Source organism: Elgaria multicarinata, chromosome 2, assembly GCF_023053635.1.
Source record: "Elgaria multicarinata webbii isolate HBS135686 ecotype San Diego chromosome 2, rElgMul1.1.pri, whole genome shotgun sequence".
In the NCBI taxonomy this organism is placed as follows: Eukaryota; Metazoa; Chordata; class Lepidosauria; order Squamata; family Anguidae; genus Elgaria; species Elgaria multicarinata.
Genome location: NC_086172.1, coordinates 111945782 through 111963018, shown reverse-complemented (window position 1 = coordinate 111963018; position 17237 = coordinate 111945782). Strand labels below are relative to the sequence as shown.

Genomic DNA, 17237 nt, shown 5'->3' with positions numbered 1-17237 from the left:
TAAAATCTCTACTACTTTGCTTGTACTGCTATGCTTCAGGTGCAACTTTCCTTCTTAAAAAACAAATGTAAAGTACCTTGTGAACTTGTTTGTTTGGTGCCTTATTCCTTTTATTCTTCCCCCATCATTTTTTTAAAAATTGTAAAACTGCTTTAAAGAGGTAGAGATCATGATGTTTCAAGTTCCATCATGGAAGGGGGGGTAGTGGAAGAAGGCATTCCTGCCCCTTCTCCCATGGGACCCTGCTGAATGAGGTATAGGGAAAATCTATTGGAGACACCTTCTGTAATCAGGAGCTCTACTTACAGAAGGTGTCTCCATCTGAATTTTGGGTATCCCCCCTTTCGCTCTCAACCCTTTTCACCAGTTTTTTCAGGGGTCTGTGGGGCGGCTGGGAGAAGGATGGGTGGGAACGTTAGCTTCTGCCTTTCCCCTTCCCTAGCCTTTTATCTGGATCCAACCTACAGTCAGCTTCTGATGGAAATTAGCCACAGATTTATCCTGAGCTCAGTCCTACTGGGGTGATTGTACATTTGATCGAGATGGGGTGACTGTATTTCCACAACACCTTAGCTACTTTAGTTATTCTTGTTTTTAAGTTGCGTTTGTCATCAACCAAAGTAGTTGATTTCCAAGGAAACAGATTTTATTATGCGAAACAATCAGTCTAACAGTGATTCAGGTTATAGACCTGGTCATCTTATAGAAATCTAATGCTATGGTCCTTGATTAAGCTGCACAACACTAAATAACTTACCTACAGATCCCTTTAAGTGATGCACAATAGTAGTAGAAAAAGTTGTTGCAAAACTGACACAAGTCTTCAGTACAGAACCTGAAAGATTTATCAGTCCTGCCCTTGGGGTGTGTGTCTTCTCCTAGAGACCTCCTGTCTAACCTTGTAGAATGCCTTACTTCCCTATGTTGCTCCTCCCTCCTGACCCTACATCTGATCCATGCATCTATCACAGCCACCTCCTTCCTCTCTTTGAGTTTTGGGTTCCCACTGATTGGACTTTGAACCAAATTTTGGTTGTGATTGGACTTTGAACCAACTGATTAGTCTTCACCTGGGAAGATTTGTCTCCTTGAGGCTTGGGTTTCTCCCCCACATTTTTGCACTGTTCTTCATCTGACTCTAAGCTCTCTTCCACAGTCTTTGCAGAGAGTCCTGGGCAAATCTTAAAATTGGCTCAGTTTGGACAACACTTTAGTCAACGGTGGACTTAAATAGTCTCCCGTTGACTAACATGTAGTCTGTTGGGAAAAAATCATGCTGCGATTATTACATGGGAAATAATCATGTCCTGAGAAATGCTTGGGGAGCCGCCGATCATACTGTCCCTTGGTGGGGTGGAGTGGGGCGCACCACGTGTTCCCAGGGACATGCACGTCCTTTGTCCCCCCGCCCCCACCCCATGATCCATCTGAAGATCAGCTTGAGGGGATGGAAGGAGCTTGTTCCATCCCCTCGAGCCGATCTCCAAATGGTTCTTCAAACCACAGGAGAAATCCATCTGACAATATCAGGGCGGGGAGCGCAATCCATCCAACAGCTTTCACGAGCAGGACAGATCCTTTTGCTTCCTGTCTCTATTTGCCTGAAGAGAAGGGGAATCAGACGCGCAAGCATCTCTCCTGCCACTGCAAAGGATTCCCCTTCTCTTTTCGCGAATGGGGACTGGACACACAAGGATCTGTAGGACAGATCCTTGTGCCACCACAGATACTTTTGCTATAGCCTCCCACTTCCCTGTGGCTATGGTGGTGATGGGGAAGGGCATATCGGCGCCGAGTGACATCATCCCTGTCGGGATCAGATGGCTCGGTGCCACCGTGTCCTTCGCTGGCAGATGGATCTTGTCCCCTGACATGCATGAAGACCGCTTCGCATCTTCTTGCTTCTCCAGCAGTTGCTTACGGAGGAACACATGTCGTGCCCATTGCAGAAGCAAGGGGCTGTGGAACGGTCTCCTCATGTGTCAGTGTACAATATCCATCCAGCGGCAAAGGATGCATCGGTGCCCGTGTCGCCATCCTTCCAGGGTCGCTGCAGTGAGAACAGGCTGGTGCATCGCCTCCAATGACAGGGGAGGCGATGCGCCCGCTTGAGCAATAGCGCATGGATTCCACCTCCTTCAGGAGGTGTGATGCCTCTGCTGCTGCTTCTTCCTCCTGCGATGGCTACTGCGACAGATGCGCCATGGCTGTTGCTGGAGAAAGAAACAGCGGCAGAGGAATCACACCTGACAGAAGATGAAATCCATGTGCCGCCTCTGCCGTTGCTCCAGTCATGGTGCATCCCCACATGCTGTGTCTCTCCTCCTCCCTATGCCCCTCCCCATGGAATGGCAGTGCCCTGATAAGGTAAGCAGGAACCAGTACTGCCTTTTGGTAGGGCGGGCAGGGGAGGGACGACTACTCAACAAATTGTGAATACTCTACTCCATGGAGCACTACTTCCATGTCGCCCAAGTGCAACACACAATAGTCATCCGTGGAGTGGGCTATTCACACTCTGTGGACTAAAGTGTTATTCGAATGCACGTGCCATCATGTCTCTACTCACACTGAGAAGGTTATGATTTTTGCTAACCTGAGACATTTTACGACAGATGGAGCTGATTTCTGCCAAGTTAGACTAATGATCTGCCTAGCCCATCCTTCCCCAAATTGGTGCCTTCAATATGTTTTGTACTTCACAACTCCCATCCACCACAGTCAACATGGTCAATGATCAGGAATGCTGGAATTTGTAGTTGAAAATGTCTGGAGGGCAGTAGCTTATGAAAAGCTGTTTTAATGAGTTACCAAGGATTCGTTAGATAAGTAAAGCACGTAATCAGTTGCTGAGCTAACAGTAACATGGATGATCTCTTAAGCTAAAGTTCCTTGGTCAGAGATGTGAAGGCTTGGGGGGATAAAGTGGAGGGAAACACAATTTGTTTCCCCCCACTTTTACCCCTCAGGGATTTTTAGAAAATGGGGAGGGGGTATGGTTTGTTCTGTTTTTACTCCAAGCCTTCTCATCTCTACTCTTGGTAAATTAATGATTTAACACATCATAAAATTATATCTTTGCATGCTACTGAAAGCCTGTTTTAACTGAAGACTTGGTTTATGGATGCTTCAGTTATATACTAACATCTATGAGACAGGAACGCTAAGTTCCCCTTCCTCCTGATAAACTGACCAACACAGATAAGCTATACCAGAGTTAATGTTTGGTCAGAATAGAACAATTAAGCTAACACAAAAAAATTCAGTGTTTTGGGCTATAATTTTGACCAAATTTCTATCCTGCTGATGAAGACCCTTGTGGTCGAAACATGTATGGGACAGGAGGATTATAGCCTTCCATATGACCAGTAGAAACAAGTGACGTGTAGTTTAGATTTCGTGCTTATGGACTGTTTGGCTTCTATTTTGGTATAATGTTATATTATGTGTTAAATTGTTAAATGTTTAAATTATTAAATTTTTACTCTCTCTCTTTATGCTTAGCAGTATGGAGTAGTTATTTCATTAAATTTGAACTTTGTATTGTACTAGTTCTCTTAAACCCATTTTGTTCTGTGTATGGACTTTGCTAAAGACACACATTTTATTACTAATTGTTGTTGTGTTTGGTTATAAACCCCCTCTTGACAGAAGGGGGCACAATGGCAAGGGACATTGATATGTTTAGTTATACAAAGGAACAGATAGCTACTGTGTTGGATGACTTGGTGCTGATTTTGACACTAAAAGCCTTAAACAGTCTGCTGAGGGAGCCTTTGCTTGCAAATATCCTTACTCACTCTTAGATCAGCAGAGGATCTCTGGCCAATGTTCTATGCTTTGCTGAAATCAGGTTAGTGAAGGCTTTTCAGTGGTGTCATTTACTTTGTAGCACACACTTCCTCAGGAAATCTGCTTTTATGTCATTTTGGCAGATGATGCAATTCCCCCCTATTCTCAGCATATGGTGGTTTTAACTGTTGCTGATCAATTTTTCTTGGGTTGACTAAAGTAGGGCTTTAGGGTCTTTTGTGAGTTTTTTTTTAGTTAATGTTTTTTGTGATTTGAATGTCTTTTGGATAGCCTTTGAGCAGAAAACGTAGCTTAAAAGTGCCTGAAATAAATAATTTACATTAGAAATATTGAAGAAAACTATTTTCCTTGTACCCTTCTATAGCCATCTTAAAACTATGTGGAAATGGGGGAGTGGAGATGATTCAGCCACTAAATCTGGAGTAAGTACGTCTTTTTTTAAAAAAAAATCCTTACTTTTGTTTGAATTTTATAAAATTACAGTTTACAATGTAGTAGTGCTAAACATCTGCATTTTTACAGTGTACAGTTTAATTGGCTCTTAGAGATCTTTACATCTCAAATGTTTCTGGTGACTTAGCATACTCAAAATAATTAATATTAATTCTCAGCATCAAATGAAAACTGCATTAGGCTTCTTTTGTTTGTATTTTTAATGTAAAAAATATCACCCCTTTCTTGTTGTAGGGTTATACATGTATGGAGGCAAGCTTCTGTCCATGTTTCCTGAGCTGGATGGGAGCTTGTATGCATTAATTGGTGCTGTGCATGTGAGTTCTCTTCCTGATAGGGATGAATGAGCCTTTAAAGCAGAGATGGGGTGCTCATGGTCCTCCAGATCAGGAGTGGGCAGAAAGTAGATGTCCAGATGTTTTGGACCACAACTCCCAGTATTCCTGGCCATTGGCCATGCTGGTTGGGGCTTCTGGGAGTTGAAGTCCAAAACATCTGGATATCTACCATCTGCCCACACCTGCTCCAGATGGTGTAAGACTCCAACTTCAACAGCCTAGCCGGCATGGCTTATGGTCAGGGATAATGGGAGTTGTAGTAACAACACAGAGGTCCCCCCTTGCTTTAAAGCAAGCTAAAATCCTGCCAACTGGCTGTCTAAGAGAGGATTCAAACAACTGATTTGGTGTGGCTTCAGCTGTCTTAAAGCTAAGCATAGCTGCTCTGTGCTGCACACTGCGTTGCACCAGAAATAGACACTACACAGTATTAGACATAACTTCTCTAAAGTACATTAACATGAAGTACGTTAAGTGAAAACTGTTCAAAATATTTAGACTTGAGTCTAGCTGGAAGAATAGGTTGTTTGTTTACTTCTATGGCGTGTGCAGCTCTGTATGGAGAAAGGATTGTGCATATAGAACTGCTTTCTGCATTGGAGTAAATGGGGCTGTTCTGACTGGCAGGAGGCTTCGATGTCTGCATTGGAACGTTCTTTCTTCGGTAAATAGCTGGTTTGGGCCACATGTTAAAGGATTTCAGAGATGTCTCTTGTTCTTATACTGAAAGATGGGATTTTTAAAATTCTGGTAATATGTATGTATTTTCTTGCCTCCTTCATTTTGTTTTTGCACAATTAACTGATATCTCTAGGTTCATGGTACTTCTCAAGCAGCAACTATGTCAGTGGCCGATTTAACTGAACAGCTGGCCCAAACGGAACAACTGGTAACACAGCTCAAGGAACTTGTCAAAGAAAAAGATAATGAATTACACAATAAAGAGCAACAATTAAAGGTATTTTATGTATACATCAAGATTTTTGTGAATTTACAACTTCCCAGTTGTCTTGAGAGCAAGTTGCTTTTTGTAAATATTGCCTTTAAAATTGTTATTTCAGACTGGAGTCTGCAGTGATTATAATTAGCAGGTGCATCTTTCATCTAGTTTATTTTAGGTTTCCATAACTTGCCAGATTTGGTTGTCACTCAAAATGCAAATGTTTCCCAAGTATGAACAGATGCTGTTGATAAATCCAGGTTAAAATTATCCATTCCAAATTGGTAACTGTAATTTATAATTCCATATCAGGCCCAAGGCCACCTGTCTTAGAACTGTAGTTCTTTTAGTGCAAAAACTACTCTTATATTTTCATATAAGTTTTGATGTATATTTAATATTTGTCATTGAAATGAATGTGCAGGTTGCATTTTGTCTAAAAACAAAGTCTTAATAATCTATAGGATGAAAAAGAAGCTTCTGATGCCAGGATTTCCAAATTAAAGCTGCAAAACAAAGCCAAAGTAACATCATTAACTTCACAATTAGAGGAACTTAAGAAGCAAGTATCAGGAACCAGAACACAAGAAGGAAAACCTGAGCAAAAGAAAGTGAGTTATATCTTTAAAATGTCAGTAGACTTTGAGGCATTGGTCACAATCTCTTGTTTTGTTCTCTCATTTCCTTTTTTTTTTAGGCTGGTATTGTGTGTACATGTTTATCTTGGTGGGTGGTTGAACTCATGCGGGTACACCTAGATCCATCATTCTCGCCGGAGGCTCAAGTGGCCATGGCAGCTCGGAGTGCCTTTTACCAGCTTCGGCTGGTTCCCCATCTGCAGCCTGTCCTAGACAGGGATAGCTTAGCCACAGTGGTGAAGGCTTTAGTAACCCCAAGACTGGATTACTGCAATGAACTCTGTGTGGGGCTGGCCTTAAGGCTGCTCCAGAAGCTGGAGCTAGTGCAGAACGCAGTAGATCGATTGCTGTCAGGAGCTGCCCCTTTTCAGCATGCAACTCCTTTGCTGAGGGAACTGCCCTGGCTGTTATTTCCTACTGGGCCAGGTTTAAGGTTCTGATACTAGTGTACAAAGCCCTAAAGAAATTGGGACTGGGATACCTGAGAGAGCGCCTTCTCCCTTACCAACTGTGATGGAACCGCCAGGCTTGACTCAGCGATTCCCCGGCCGGAGAAGGGGGGTCTGACTCAGCCAGCCCAGACACACGCCCCTTCACTGCCGCTTTTTAACCCTTTGGGAGTCTAGGTTCTGAAGGAACAACACCACACAGGAGATAGGGACCAAACACTTTTATTATTCACACAAACACACTTCCTTAAGGGTCCACACATTAAGGTAAACACATAAGAGGTTTGGGGGGAAAAACACAGACAAAGGAATGACACATTTTGGACAGCAGGGACTAATACCTCCCCCTCCCCCTTTTGCACACTCAAACCAATTGGATTCGCACTCACTCCCCACTAACCACCCACCAGCCATAACTCCGGCAAAGTCCCTTACCCACTTGTACCCAAAACCTATTCTAAAACAAAACAAACACTTAACACTGCGACTTAAACCTCTGTTGCTCACTTCGACTCGGCTCCACGCCACTCGAACTAGACTCCTTCCCTCAGCGGCCACATGGGGCTTCCGCCATCCAGCCAGCCTGGCCTGGATGCTCTCGTTCACCACGCACACACTGAACTCCTGGCACCCACAGGAAAGAGACCGAAGCCTTGGGTGCCCAAGCTGTTATCTCTTTCTGGGACCCCCTTGTCACCAGACCCACCCTGACCAATTGAAACCCCCTAGCAACCCACACCTCACTCGAAGGGAGGGGGGGAATGCTCCCAGACATTGCACAGTTGCAACTTGTTACTATCCCGCGGTACCATCCCGGGGAACGCGTTATCAGATGCCAGGCGCTTCTTGCGAAAGCTTGGCCTTAGCATTTAGCTTGCTACTCCCTTCTGGACACAGAGAAACCCATCTTCTTTTCTCCGGGATAATGCAAAGATGTTTTCTTAAAGGGACCATGGACTCATCCCATGACACCAACCTGCCCAGTCACTGAGGTCATCAGAGGGCATGTTCCTGGTGGTTACACATGGACCTATGGCCCAATTTGTGTCCATCCAAAGAAGAGCCTTCAGTGCCGTGTCTCCCTTGCTCTGGAACTCTATGCGGCTGGAGGTCAGACAGGTGCCAACAATGTGCTGCTTTCGGCACCTCCTGAAAACAACTCTTTTCCAGGAAGCATTCTCTATCTAATCAGCCATGATTTTCATTGGCATTCTGTTTTTAAAAGAATAATTTTAATAATTGTGTTTTAGGGTTCTTAGTAGGACACCTCTAAGGGTCTGGGCAACACTGAAAACCCTAGGGATAACCTTGCTAGGATGATCTACACCACTTTCCCCCATCTGTCAATTGTCAGAGGCTGTCAAACCAGCCTCTATACAGCCTGTCAACTTTTATGTTTGACAGCTCAAACAAAAAAAGTATTGAGGCAATGCAAGCCTGTATATTTCTGACATTCAGAGTTCTGTACTTGTACAACTCCCAAAATGTGATTAAAAATAATTTTATACAAGGGCCTTTATTTATTTATTTATTTATTTATTGCATTTCTATACCGCCCAATAGCCAAAGCTCTCTGGGCGGTTCACAAAATTAAGACAATTCAAAACAAAACAACAGTATAAAACCACAATATAAAATACAATATAAAAGCACAGCCATCATAAAAACAGCAGCAATGCAAAAATACAAATTTAAAACAACAAGGTTAAAATTAATTTATAGACTGTTAAAATACTGGGAGAATAAAAAGGTCTTCACTTGGCATCTAAAAGCATATAATGTAGGTGCCAAGCGAACCTCCTTAGGGAGCTCATTCCACAGCCGGGGTGCTACAGCAGAGAAGGCCCTCCTCCTAGTAGCCACCTGCCTCACTTCCTTTGGCAGGGGCTCATGGAGAAGGACCCCTGAGGATGACTTTAGGGTCCGGGAAGGTACATTGGGAGGAGGCATTCCTTCAGCTAGCCTGGCCCCAAGCCGTTTAGGGCTCTGAATGTTAATACCAGCACTTTGAATTTGGCCTGGACCTGGACTGACAGCCAATGAAGCTGGAGGAGGACTGGCGTGATGTGGTCTGATCGGCCAGTCCCTGTTAGTAACCGTGCTGCCCTGTTTTGTACCAGTAGAAGTTTCCGGACCGTTTTCAAAGGCAGCCCCACATATAACGCATTGCAGTAATCCAAACGAGAGGTTATCAGAGCATGGATAACTGTAGCTAGCCTATCTCCATCCAGATAAGGGCGCAGTTGGTCTATCAGCTTAAGCTGATAAAGGTGCTTTTTGCCACTGAGTTCACCTGTGCCTCAAGTGACAGCTCTGGATCCAAGAGCACCCCCAAACTATGAACCCGATCCTTTAGGGGGAGTGCAACCCCAACCAGAACAGGGTAAACATCAGCTAGCTGGACAGGCGAACCACCTGCTAACAATGCCTCCGTCATGTCTGGATTGAGTCTCGGAACAGAGACAGGGGGATTGGTGGGACAAAAAGGGTCAGCGACAGCCCTCAAAAATGCAAGGGAAAGGGTTACTGGAAGCAGGAGGGGTTTTAAATGAGCCTTTCATTTTGAGGCTGATTGCTCATATTTGATTTTAGATATACGTCATCTCTGTGTAGGCTGTTTTGAGTTTTTTATGTAAGTGTTTATTTAAACTGTGTGTACTATATTTTAATGTTTTTAATCATTGTAAACCTTTCAGCGAGCCTCGGCTATGGGGCGCTATAGAAGTGTAATAAATAATTTTTTAACCCAGCCCACCCCAAATTAGTGGAAGGGACAATACCTCAGTTGAGCACATGGTTTGCAATTAGATGGCCCCAGGTTTAAATAGCAGGTGATGTGGACCTGCTACAGAGAGCTTTGGCTGTTGGGCGGTATAAAAATGTAATAAATAAATAAAACTCTGTTGGAGAGCTGCTGCTTGTCAAAGTAAAATAGTATTGGGCTAAGTTATGAGTAGGTATATGACCCTCCAGATGTTTTGACCTGTGATTCCCATGCTTCCTTACCATTGGCTATCCTGACTAGGGCAAAAACAGGTGGACAAAGAATCTGACCTGTTACAATGCAGTTACAGAATATTTTAGAACCAAACCCATAATTCCCTTTTCTAAGCTGATTTTGAGTCCTAGTATTGGGGAAAATGCTGGATATTAATAATAATAATAATAATCATTTTGTTCTGCAACATATTTATTTTATTGTCCTGTTGGGTGTGTTAACATTCTGCAGTCCTCAAAAAAATTCTAAAGCATACTCTGTTGCTTTTATGCTTAAAAATACTTTTCCTCTAGTATTGTTTGGCTGTGATATAGTTTAAATCATTCACCTTTTGTTTTATTTGAGGCTACATTTTCAAATCTATCTTTTTAGGGTTGTAGAGATAGTGATCAGGATAATGCTGCTGCAAGTCGTGGAAAAATATTGGTACTTAAAAAGAAAGTTGAAGAGCTAGAAATACAGAATACTCAAAGAAATGAAGAGCTACAGAAAAAGGTACTGTTTTGTACAAAGGTGCAATGATTTGTTTTATCTTGAGTGTTGGCATTACTTCTAAATATTGAGCAGCCATTTTTTGTGAAACTTTCTCCAGATCTTTTTTAACTGACTGGTAATGCATGCTGTTAGTGAAGTGTTGAAATATTCATGTGTGTGTTTTCTATGAGAAGAAGAGTTAAATGCAATGAGCATCCCTCTAAATTTTCCACAAAAATTACTTTTATTTTTCTGGACATCTGCATTTACTGTGCAATGAAAACTTGCAATTCACAGACCAATTCTAAACATGTTGACCTGAAAGTACATCCATTTCCCAAGAAAGTGTGCATAGAATTGCAGCATTCAACTGTTAAAAGGGTTTTTTGGTATTCAGAGGCAAAGCCTCATTTGTGAGTAATGTTGCTGACTGCAGAATATTAAGAATTCTTGAACTAGTCATTGTATTGAAATTCCAGAGAATAAATGGGATTTCCTGAGTTCATCAGTATCAGGTTCATTCACACCAAAATGTAAAAATAGCCTTGATATCAGTGAGGTCAGCTGCCTGTTTTTCAGCCAACCCCTACCATTACAACTTACTGAAGTTGGAGTGGGGTGAGGGAAATGAAAAGCTAAAAAAAACCACAAAGTTGATATCACCCTTTATGGATGGAAAATAATAGTGATAAATGAAGGCGATATCTTAGCATTAAAATCGAACAATAACAACAAAAAAGTAAAAATAGGTGGCAATATCATATTTCTGATGAAGGCATGATTTTGTTTCCAGATTGCTGAATTAGATGCTGCACATCAGCGGGGGGCTGAAATGGATTCCATGCTTGCGGAGAAGCAAAAAAAACTGGCTGAGAAAGAAGCCTACATAATTGATTTACAGCTAGCCTGTGGATCGACTAACGATACCAAAGAAGTACTAATACTTAACAGTGAGTTAAAGGTATACTTAGCTGCATATTTATTACTTTATATTTTTTACATTTCTATACTGGACAATAGCTGAAGCTTTCTCTGTGTATGGGGGTGGTGAGATATACACGCACCACAAACACACACACATCTGCTGCTTTACTTACCACTGCAGGTATGGCAGCTTCCTCAATACAGCGAACAGCATTCACAAAAAGCACAAGCCTTTAATTGCTGCTGGTATAATGTAATTTCTCTGCTGCTACTTTTCAAGTAAACCAGATAAATATTTATTTGAGCATTTCATAATCCTGGATGATTCTTGTGCTAAGTGTTCTAATTGTCTTGTCTTGTGAACTTCAAAGAATCAGCTTTCCACAAAAGAGGCTTCATTGCAGAGTATGCAGGTCCTAGTACAGAACCTTACCAAGAAAGTTGGAGACAGTGAAGAAAAATGTAGCCTCCTCGAAGAACAAATTGAAAATCTTAAAAGCATTCAGAGTAAAGAGAAGGAGCATTTCCAGGAAAGAGAAGCCATGTACACACAAAATGTAAGTCAGTCTTAGTAAAAATAAGTAATTCTTCAATGTTTAGGATTTGACTCCTAGTAATATTGTAAAGCTAATGAATTCATTTTCTTGGTGAAGATAATGGACAACAAGAATATTTTACTGAGTATGTCAAATGTAGCATTTATAGCATTGAGGTTTTCTGAAAAATACACACTTTTCCAGGCACTTGTGTTTTTTGCACAATAGTTGTGTCATTGTTGCTCAGTTATTACAGGGAATCTAGGCAGCTTTCTTCAAGATAAGACCACTAGTCCTTATCAGTGATCTTCTTGTCCATTTGTTTTTTGTTGTTGTTGAGTTTATCTGTAAGATAGCAGGCACAATGTTTAAAATAGATTACACTGTTTAAATTTCACTAGAGTTTTACTGGCTGCTCAGATTTGTACACTTGACAATTCAATCTGGTGTTGCTATTTATGGGCCAATTTTCTAGAGACCATTTTGTTTTATTTTTTAGATCCGTATGTTTCAAAATATTATCCAGGAAAAGGAAAAGGAACTTATGGAACAGGCCCAGAAACATGAGCAAGAACTCTTTAAAGTGGCTGCAAAGTCTGATGCTAGTGCTGACCTAGAACAGGTAAGGAAAAGGTACCGTAGTTCAGTGGTAGAGTTGATTATCGGGTTCCTCAGTTAAAGCACTTCATATGCTCTTGTTACCACACTGCCAATTTAATTTAGCCATTGGACTGTGGTTCTGAAAAATACTTGTATCCTGTTACAGCCCCTCAGGTACGTTTATATCCTCTCAGTTACACCAAAAGCCATGGAGAAATCTCTCCCTTCAGTAGAGTAGAGCAAAGAAGTATTACTTATTTATTTAATTTCTATTCTACCCCACAGCCAAAATTCTCTGGGCAGTGTTCCACAATTGATAAGAATACAATTTAATCCCTGTCCATCACTTTCAGGTAGACAAAAGCAGCTTGAGATAGGGCTCCTTTTGTCTTCCCTTTTTCTGTCCCCCTATCCTGCCTTAAGCAGCCATAGTAGCTTCCAACTTGGAGTTATAGATTGGCAAGAGGACTCTGTCTATGGTCACACACTGATGTCCTATCTGTAATCACTATGTTTTACTGATCCTGGCCAATAATAATAATAATAATAATAATAATAATAATAATAATAATAATAATAATAAAAAATTATTATTATTATTTATTTATTTATTTATTTATTACCTGCCTCTCCACTTGGATTGAGAGCAAAGCCCTGTTTCGTTTGTTTAGAAAAATCCACTCCTAACTATTTCTGTTCCAAGACATAGAGCTATCACAGGAAGGATAACAAGGTGGAAAGGGGTGTAAGGGGAATCGTAGAGGGCTTGGTGAAAATGAAGGGACACCTTTGGTAATCTCGGGGCTTCAGGTTCCCAGCCCTGAGACCCTGAAAACTGTTGGCTTTTATGGCTAACACTTGTGGGGTAGATCACTCTTTGAAATGAGCAGATATCAAGAAGCGACTTACCTCCTATAAATGTGGAATGTAATTTTATGAAGTGGGTGGAGAGGGGTAGGGATGCAAGAAGGCAGAATATAAGGTCATGGAAATCTTCACATGTAGAGAGAAGTGTCTCTTCTTTCATTATATAAAATGAAAATCTTTTATTCTCAACAGTTACTGAAAGCCTTGAAACAGAAGTTACATGAAAAGGAGGAAGTGATGCTAGGAAGAACGCAGGTGATAGTCATGTTGCAACAAGAACTGGATGGCAAGGACCAACAGCTAAAAGTAAGGAACAGAGTAGAAGGACTAGTCCAAATAAATATAGGCAAATTGTTGCCCTTCCTATTTAAGGTGTTACAAAACATAGCATTTGTAGGCCTAGATCAGAGTTCATTTGACTAGCAATCTTGAGTATCTTGTGTTGTATTATCATACATTGTATCAATAAATTGTATTTGGATTATACCCTTACATTGCTTTGGGGACATCTGGGTAAAGAAACAACATAGAAATTAAAATAAATAAATATAAAATCTTGTTATAAGCAAGAATAAATCCAGAAGAAGAAATCGGCCAGGCAATAATAAAAGATTCTGTTTGTCGAGAAAGATGCAGTGATAGCACATATTATTTTTTTTAATTGTTTCAAATTGTGCATGGCTCCTAGTTAAAGGTTGAAGCGGTGCTTAAAAAAGAAGGAAACTGAAGCCAAATAGCGAAATAATTACAAGCACTGACCTAAAATAACAAAGCCTGTCTTATGTACCTGACATGATGACCAGAATCTGAAGAGCAGCTTAAGCTTGTGTTGAGGATTTATTATTTATTTGTGCCATTTATATGCCTCCCTTTCCTCCAGGAAGCCCAAAGCGGCATCCATGATCCTCCTCTCCCTTTCATCTTCACAACAACTGTATGAGGTAGATTGGGCTGAGAGTCAGTGACTGGCCCATAGGTACCCAGTGAAATTCATGGACTAGTGGGGACTTGGAACCAAGGTCTCCTGTCCAGCACTCTAACCACTATATCACACTGGCTCTCACACAGTCTTACTTAAAAGGAGTTTGTGGCAAGCCAATGGAATTTGCTTTCCTTGAACAGCAGATCCCTCCATGCCATGCCACACATTACTTTTAAAAACTCCTGTTTCAAAAGCAGTTTGCCTCGTGGTTGTCTGTAGTGGTGGGTCCTGCCCCTGCGATAGTTGAGGTGGTGTGTCCTGACTGCAGTGTCTTTAGGCTCATGGGTGCTTTTTTTTTTCTTTTGAAGTTTTTGCGGTTTTGGAGATCCTGGCTGGAATATTTATTTTATTGAAATTTATCTCACCCTTTATCCTAACAGATTTCAGGGTGACATGCAACAATGCAAATACAATACAATCAAAACAATGAAGCACAATACAAGATACAACAATAAAATTAAGAGGCAACAAGACCATAAAAACTACCAAGCAGAACCAAGGCAATCGAACCAATGTCTCAGCAAATAGAATTGTTTTGACCTAGTGCCAAGAAGACTGTAGTTTCAGCATCAGTTGAACCTCCTTAGAGAGGCTGTTCCACAGTTAGGGCACCACCCCAAGAAAAAACCCTCTCCTTTGTATTTGAATAACAGACATAACCAAGTGATGGCTCTTGGACAAGTGCCTCATCTGACGATCTTAATCACATGGGCTGCTGAGTCCATGTGCTCTGTATTCTCAGCAATAGGCTCAGGAGGTGAATGCTATTTGGGAAAGATCAATCTAAATTAGAAGAGAAATCATTACACAGCTCACGATCAACTGGAGAAAAGCCCAGTTAAAGGACAGACTATGAAGAGATGGTAGTTGAAGACAAGGGTTCAAGCAGAGGAGTGGGATTTGGGCAAAACATCAGCAATAAATTTCCAAGTCTAGAATGTTTTGTGGGAAAACCACATTTCCCAGAATGCATTGCAGTTTTGAGTATCATTTACACTGAGGTTTTCAAGTCTCCCCATGACATATTGTGGAGCTATATTTAGAGGCCAAAAGCTCCCTGTGCTGCTCATATAACCCTTTAAAAAAAATAGTTGAACATATTTCGTTTGCAATAATCTGCCATTTCCTTATCCTTTTCATCACCTTAGCAGTATCTTGTCCCTTTTCATTTGTTCTTCATTTTTTACAATTGAACCTTGTGTTGTTTGTATCCATTCCTATAGGACACATTTCCTATTTGTTTTAAAAGTAACAGCGGCAAACAGGTTATTACTCCCTGCAGCAAACCATCTCCCTTATTGTATATTGCATCGCTAGTGCTGCATTACAGCTTGCATTAGTATAGTGGTAAAAAACAAGGGCTGTTTTGGGTTATCTGGCAATGAGCCAAGTTATACAAAACAATACATTTCTTCCAAAACATTTTGACAGATATCAGAATGATTCCATTCCTCTCTTCAAGAAAACTCCAGAGCATATTGTAAAATGTCAGTGAATTCCACAGTCCATTCCAGGCATTTACAAAGAGGCTGATCACACTTCCTTTATGCTGTTAGATTTTTGACCTGGTGAGGAGAAGCTGGTGTCTCATCTTCACATTAGAGGCAATAGAGCATTCAAGGTAGATATTTGATGTGACTTGGAGACATCCTACCTTCTGCACTGGGTCCTCCAGTTATTTCTGGAATAGGAACTGCTGTGGTGCGACCAAGTCCTTCCATTGTAGAAATTATTCCACACTAGCTACCATCTGAGGTTTGGGACTGAATGCTTGCTAGAATGCAGTTGCGTAGCATCCCTAAGTGCAGTTCTTCTCAGAGGATACAAGAATTTCAGTGCTTTTATGGCAGAAGTATGGAGTCTGAGAGTTAATTGAGATTAATTCTGTCTTGGATCCAGACCATCCCTTAAGCGGAATTCTGTTCAGGGGACACTGCTGTTGGTGGTGGATTTTTTTCTGTTGGTTTCCCCCTTGCGCCTTCTGAAAAAATGTTCAAGAGTGTAGGGGGACTTTCTGAAAGCATATGGAAGCTGGACTTGGACGTTGCAGGGGGAAGAGGGAAATAGCCAAATTCCCCCCTGTCAGTGGGATCCCTCCACAGGATCAAAAGCATTCCATGGATGAAAGGAGTCCTGCCCACAGAAGGGGTGTGTGTGTGTGTGGGTGTGTGCTTGAATGTGCAAAAGAAGTATTTTCCAAGTAATAAAAAAGGTACATTAAAAAAAATCTTTGTTTTAAATCAGGAAGTTAATGAACATCTGAACCGCATTCAGTCAGAGAAAGATAACCTCCAGTCCAAACTGAATGCTGAAAAGCATGTAATGCGAGCCCAGCTGAGAGACATGATGGAGAAACATGAGAATGAAATGAAAAAAGTTAGAGAGCAGCATAATGCTAACATGCAGGAGATCCAAGAGAAACATGAAACGGAGTTGCAGGAAAAAGACCAAACCCTGCTCCAGCTTCAGAAACAATTGGACAAATTAAGTTTCAGTGGACAAAGTAATTTGGACCAAGCTGTTGATATAGATGCTGTAATTAAACAAAAATTGGAACAGCTCGAAGGTATTGTATTAAACTACAATCGCTCTACAATTGCTGCCTTAATGCATGGAATTATGCTTGCCTCAGTAATCCTGCTGGCATTGTGTTTAACTTTTCTTAAAGAGAAGCAGTATTAAGAAACAGTTTTATGGATAGTTTTTTGCACAAGACTCAAGGCTTCAGATTATCCATGTGGTGACGCACAGGAGCAAATCTGTCGATCATACACCCAACCTTGCAATGCATAGATGGTAATTTGATGCATGAGTGGTAGAAGGACAAACTCCATACATGCTCGTCTGTACTGCCAAGGCTAATCTATCTGTATCCCAATATGATACAGTATAAAGCAGTCCTTGGTAATTCTAATATGTTGACTTAGTAGTTTTTGTCTTAAACATGTGTTATTTAGCCTATAACAGTGCCAGCTAGACCTGCAATGCATGTTATAATAGCACTTTTGCTATAATTCTGAATCATGACTGAGATGCCTGTTTGTTTAAGCTCAAGCAAAACTGAAAACAGAAGAGGCCAGCAAATCTGAAGCGAGGTTCCTTAAGATGAAAGCTTGGTCCAAATCCAAAATCAGACAGCTTGAAGATGAGCTAAAAAATGTACGTAAAACTTTCAAACAAAGCTTAAGTCTTATGTTATGATATTGAAGATTTGAAATGTGATGG

The 17237-nt window shown here is 41.2% G+C and overlaps 1 protein-coding gene across 4 annotated transcripts in view; it reads left to right on the top strand.

Moving 5' to 3' along the window:
• The window catches only part of LOC134392778 (golgin subfamily B member 1-like), a 68854-nt gene that overhangs the window by 5217 nt on the left and 46400 nt on the right, over nucleotides 1–17237 (top strand). For 3 of the 4 annotated variants that reach the window (XM_063117391.1, XM_063117392.1, XM_063117390.1), the window contains exons 2-11: nucleotides 4178–4235; nucleotides 5419–5562; nucleotides 6009–6155; nucleotides 10002–10124; nucleotides 10897–11064; nucleotides 11399–11584; nucleotides 12063–12185; nucleotides 13223–13336; nucleotides 16257–16578; nucleotides 17062–17171. In XM_063117391.1, the coding sequence (XP_062973461.1) occupies nucleotides 4191–4235; nucleotides 5419–5562; nucleotides 6009–6155; nucleotides 10002–10124; nucleotides 10897–11064; nucleotides 11399–11584; nucleotides 12063–12185; nucleotides 13223–13336; nucleotides 16257–16578; nucleotides 17062–17171 (1482 nt within the window). In that variant the 5' untranslated portion in view covers nucleotides 4178–4190. Of the gene's footprint in view, nucleotides 1–4177; nucleotides 4236–5418; nucleotides 5563–6008; nucleotides 6156–10001; nucleotides 10125–10896; nucleotides 11065–11398; nucleotides 11585–12062; nucleotides 12186–13222; nucleotides 13337–16256; nucleotides 16579–17061; nucleotides 17172–17237 lie in introns of those variants that run through there. The other variant, XM_063117393.1, reaches the window with a different exon arrangement.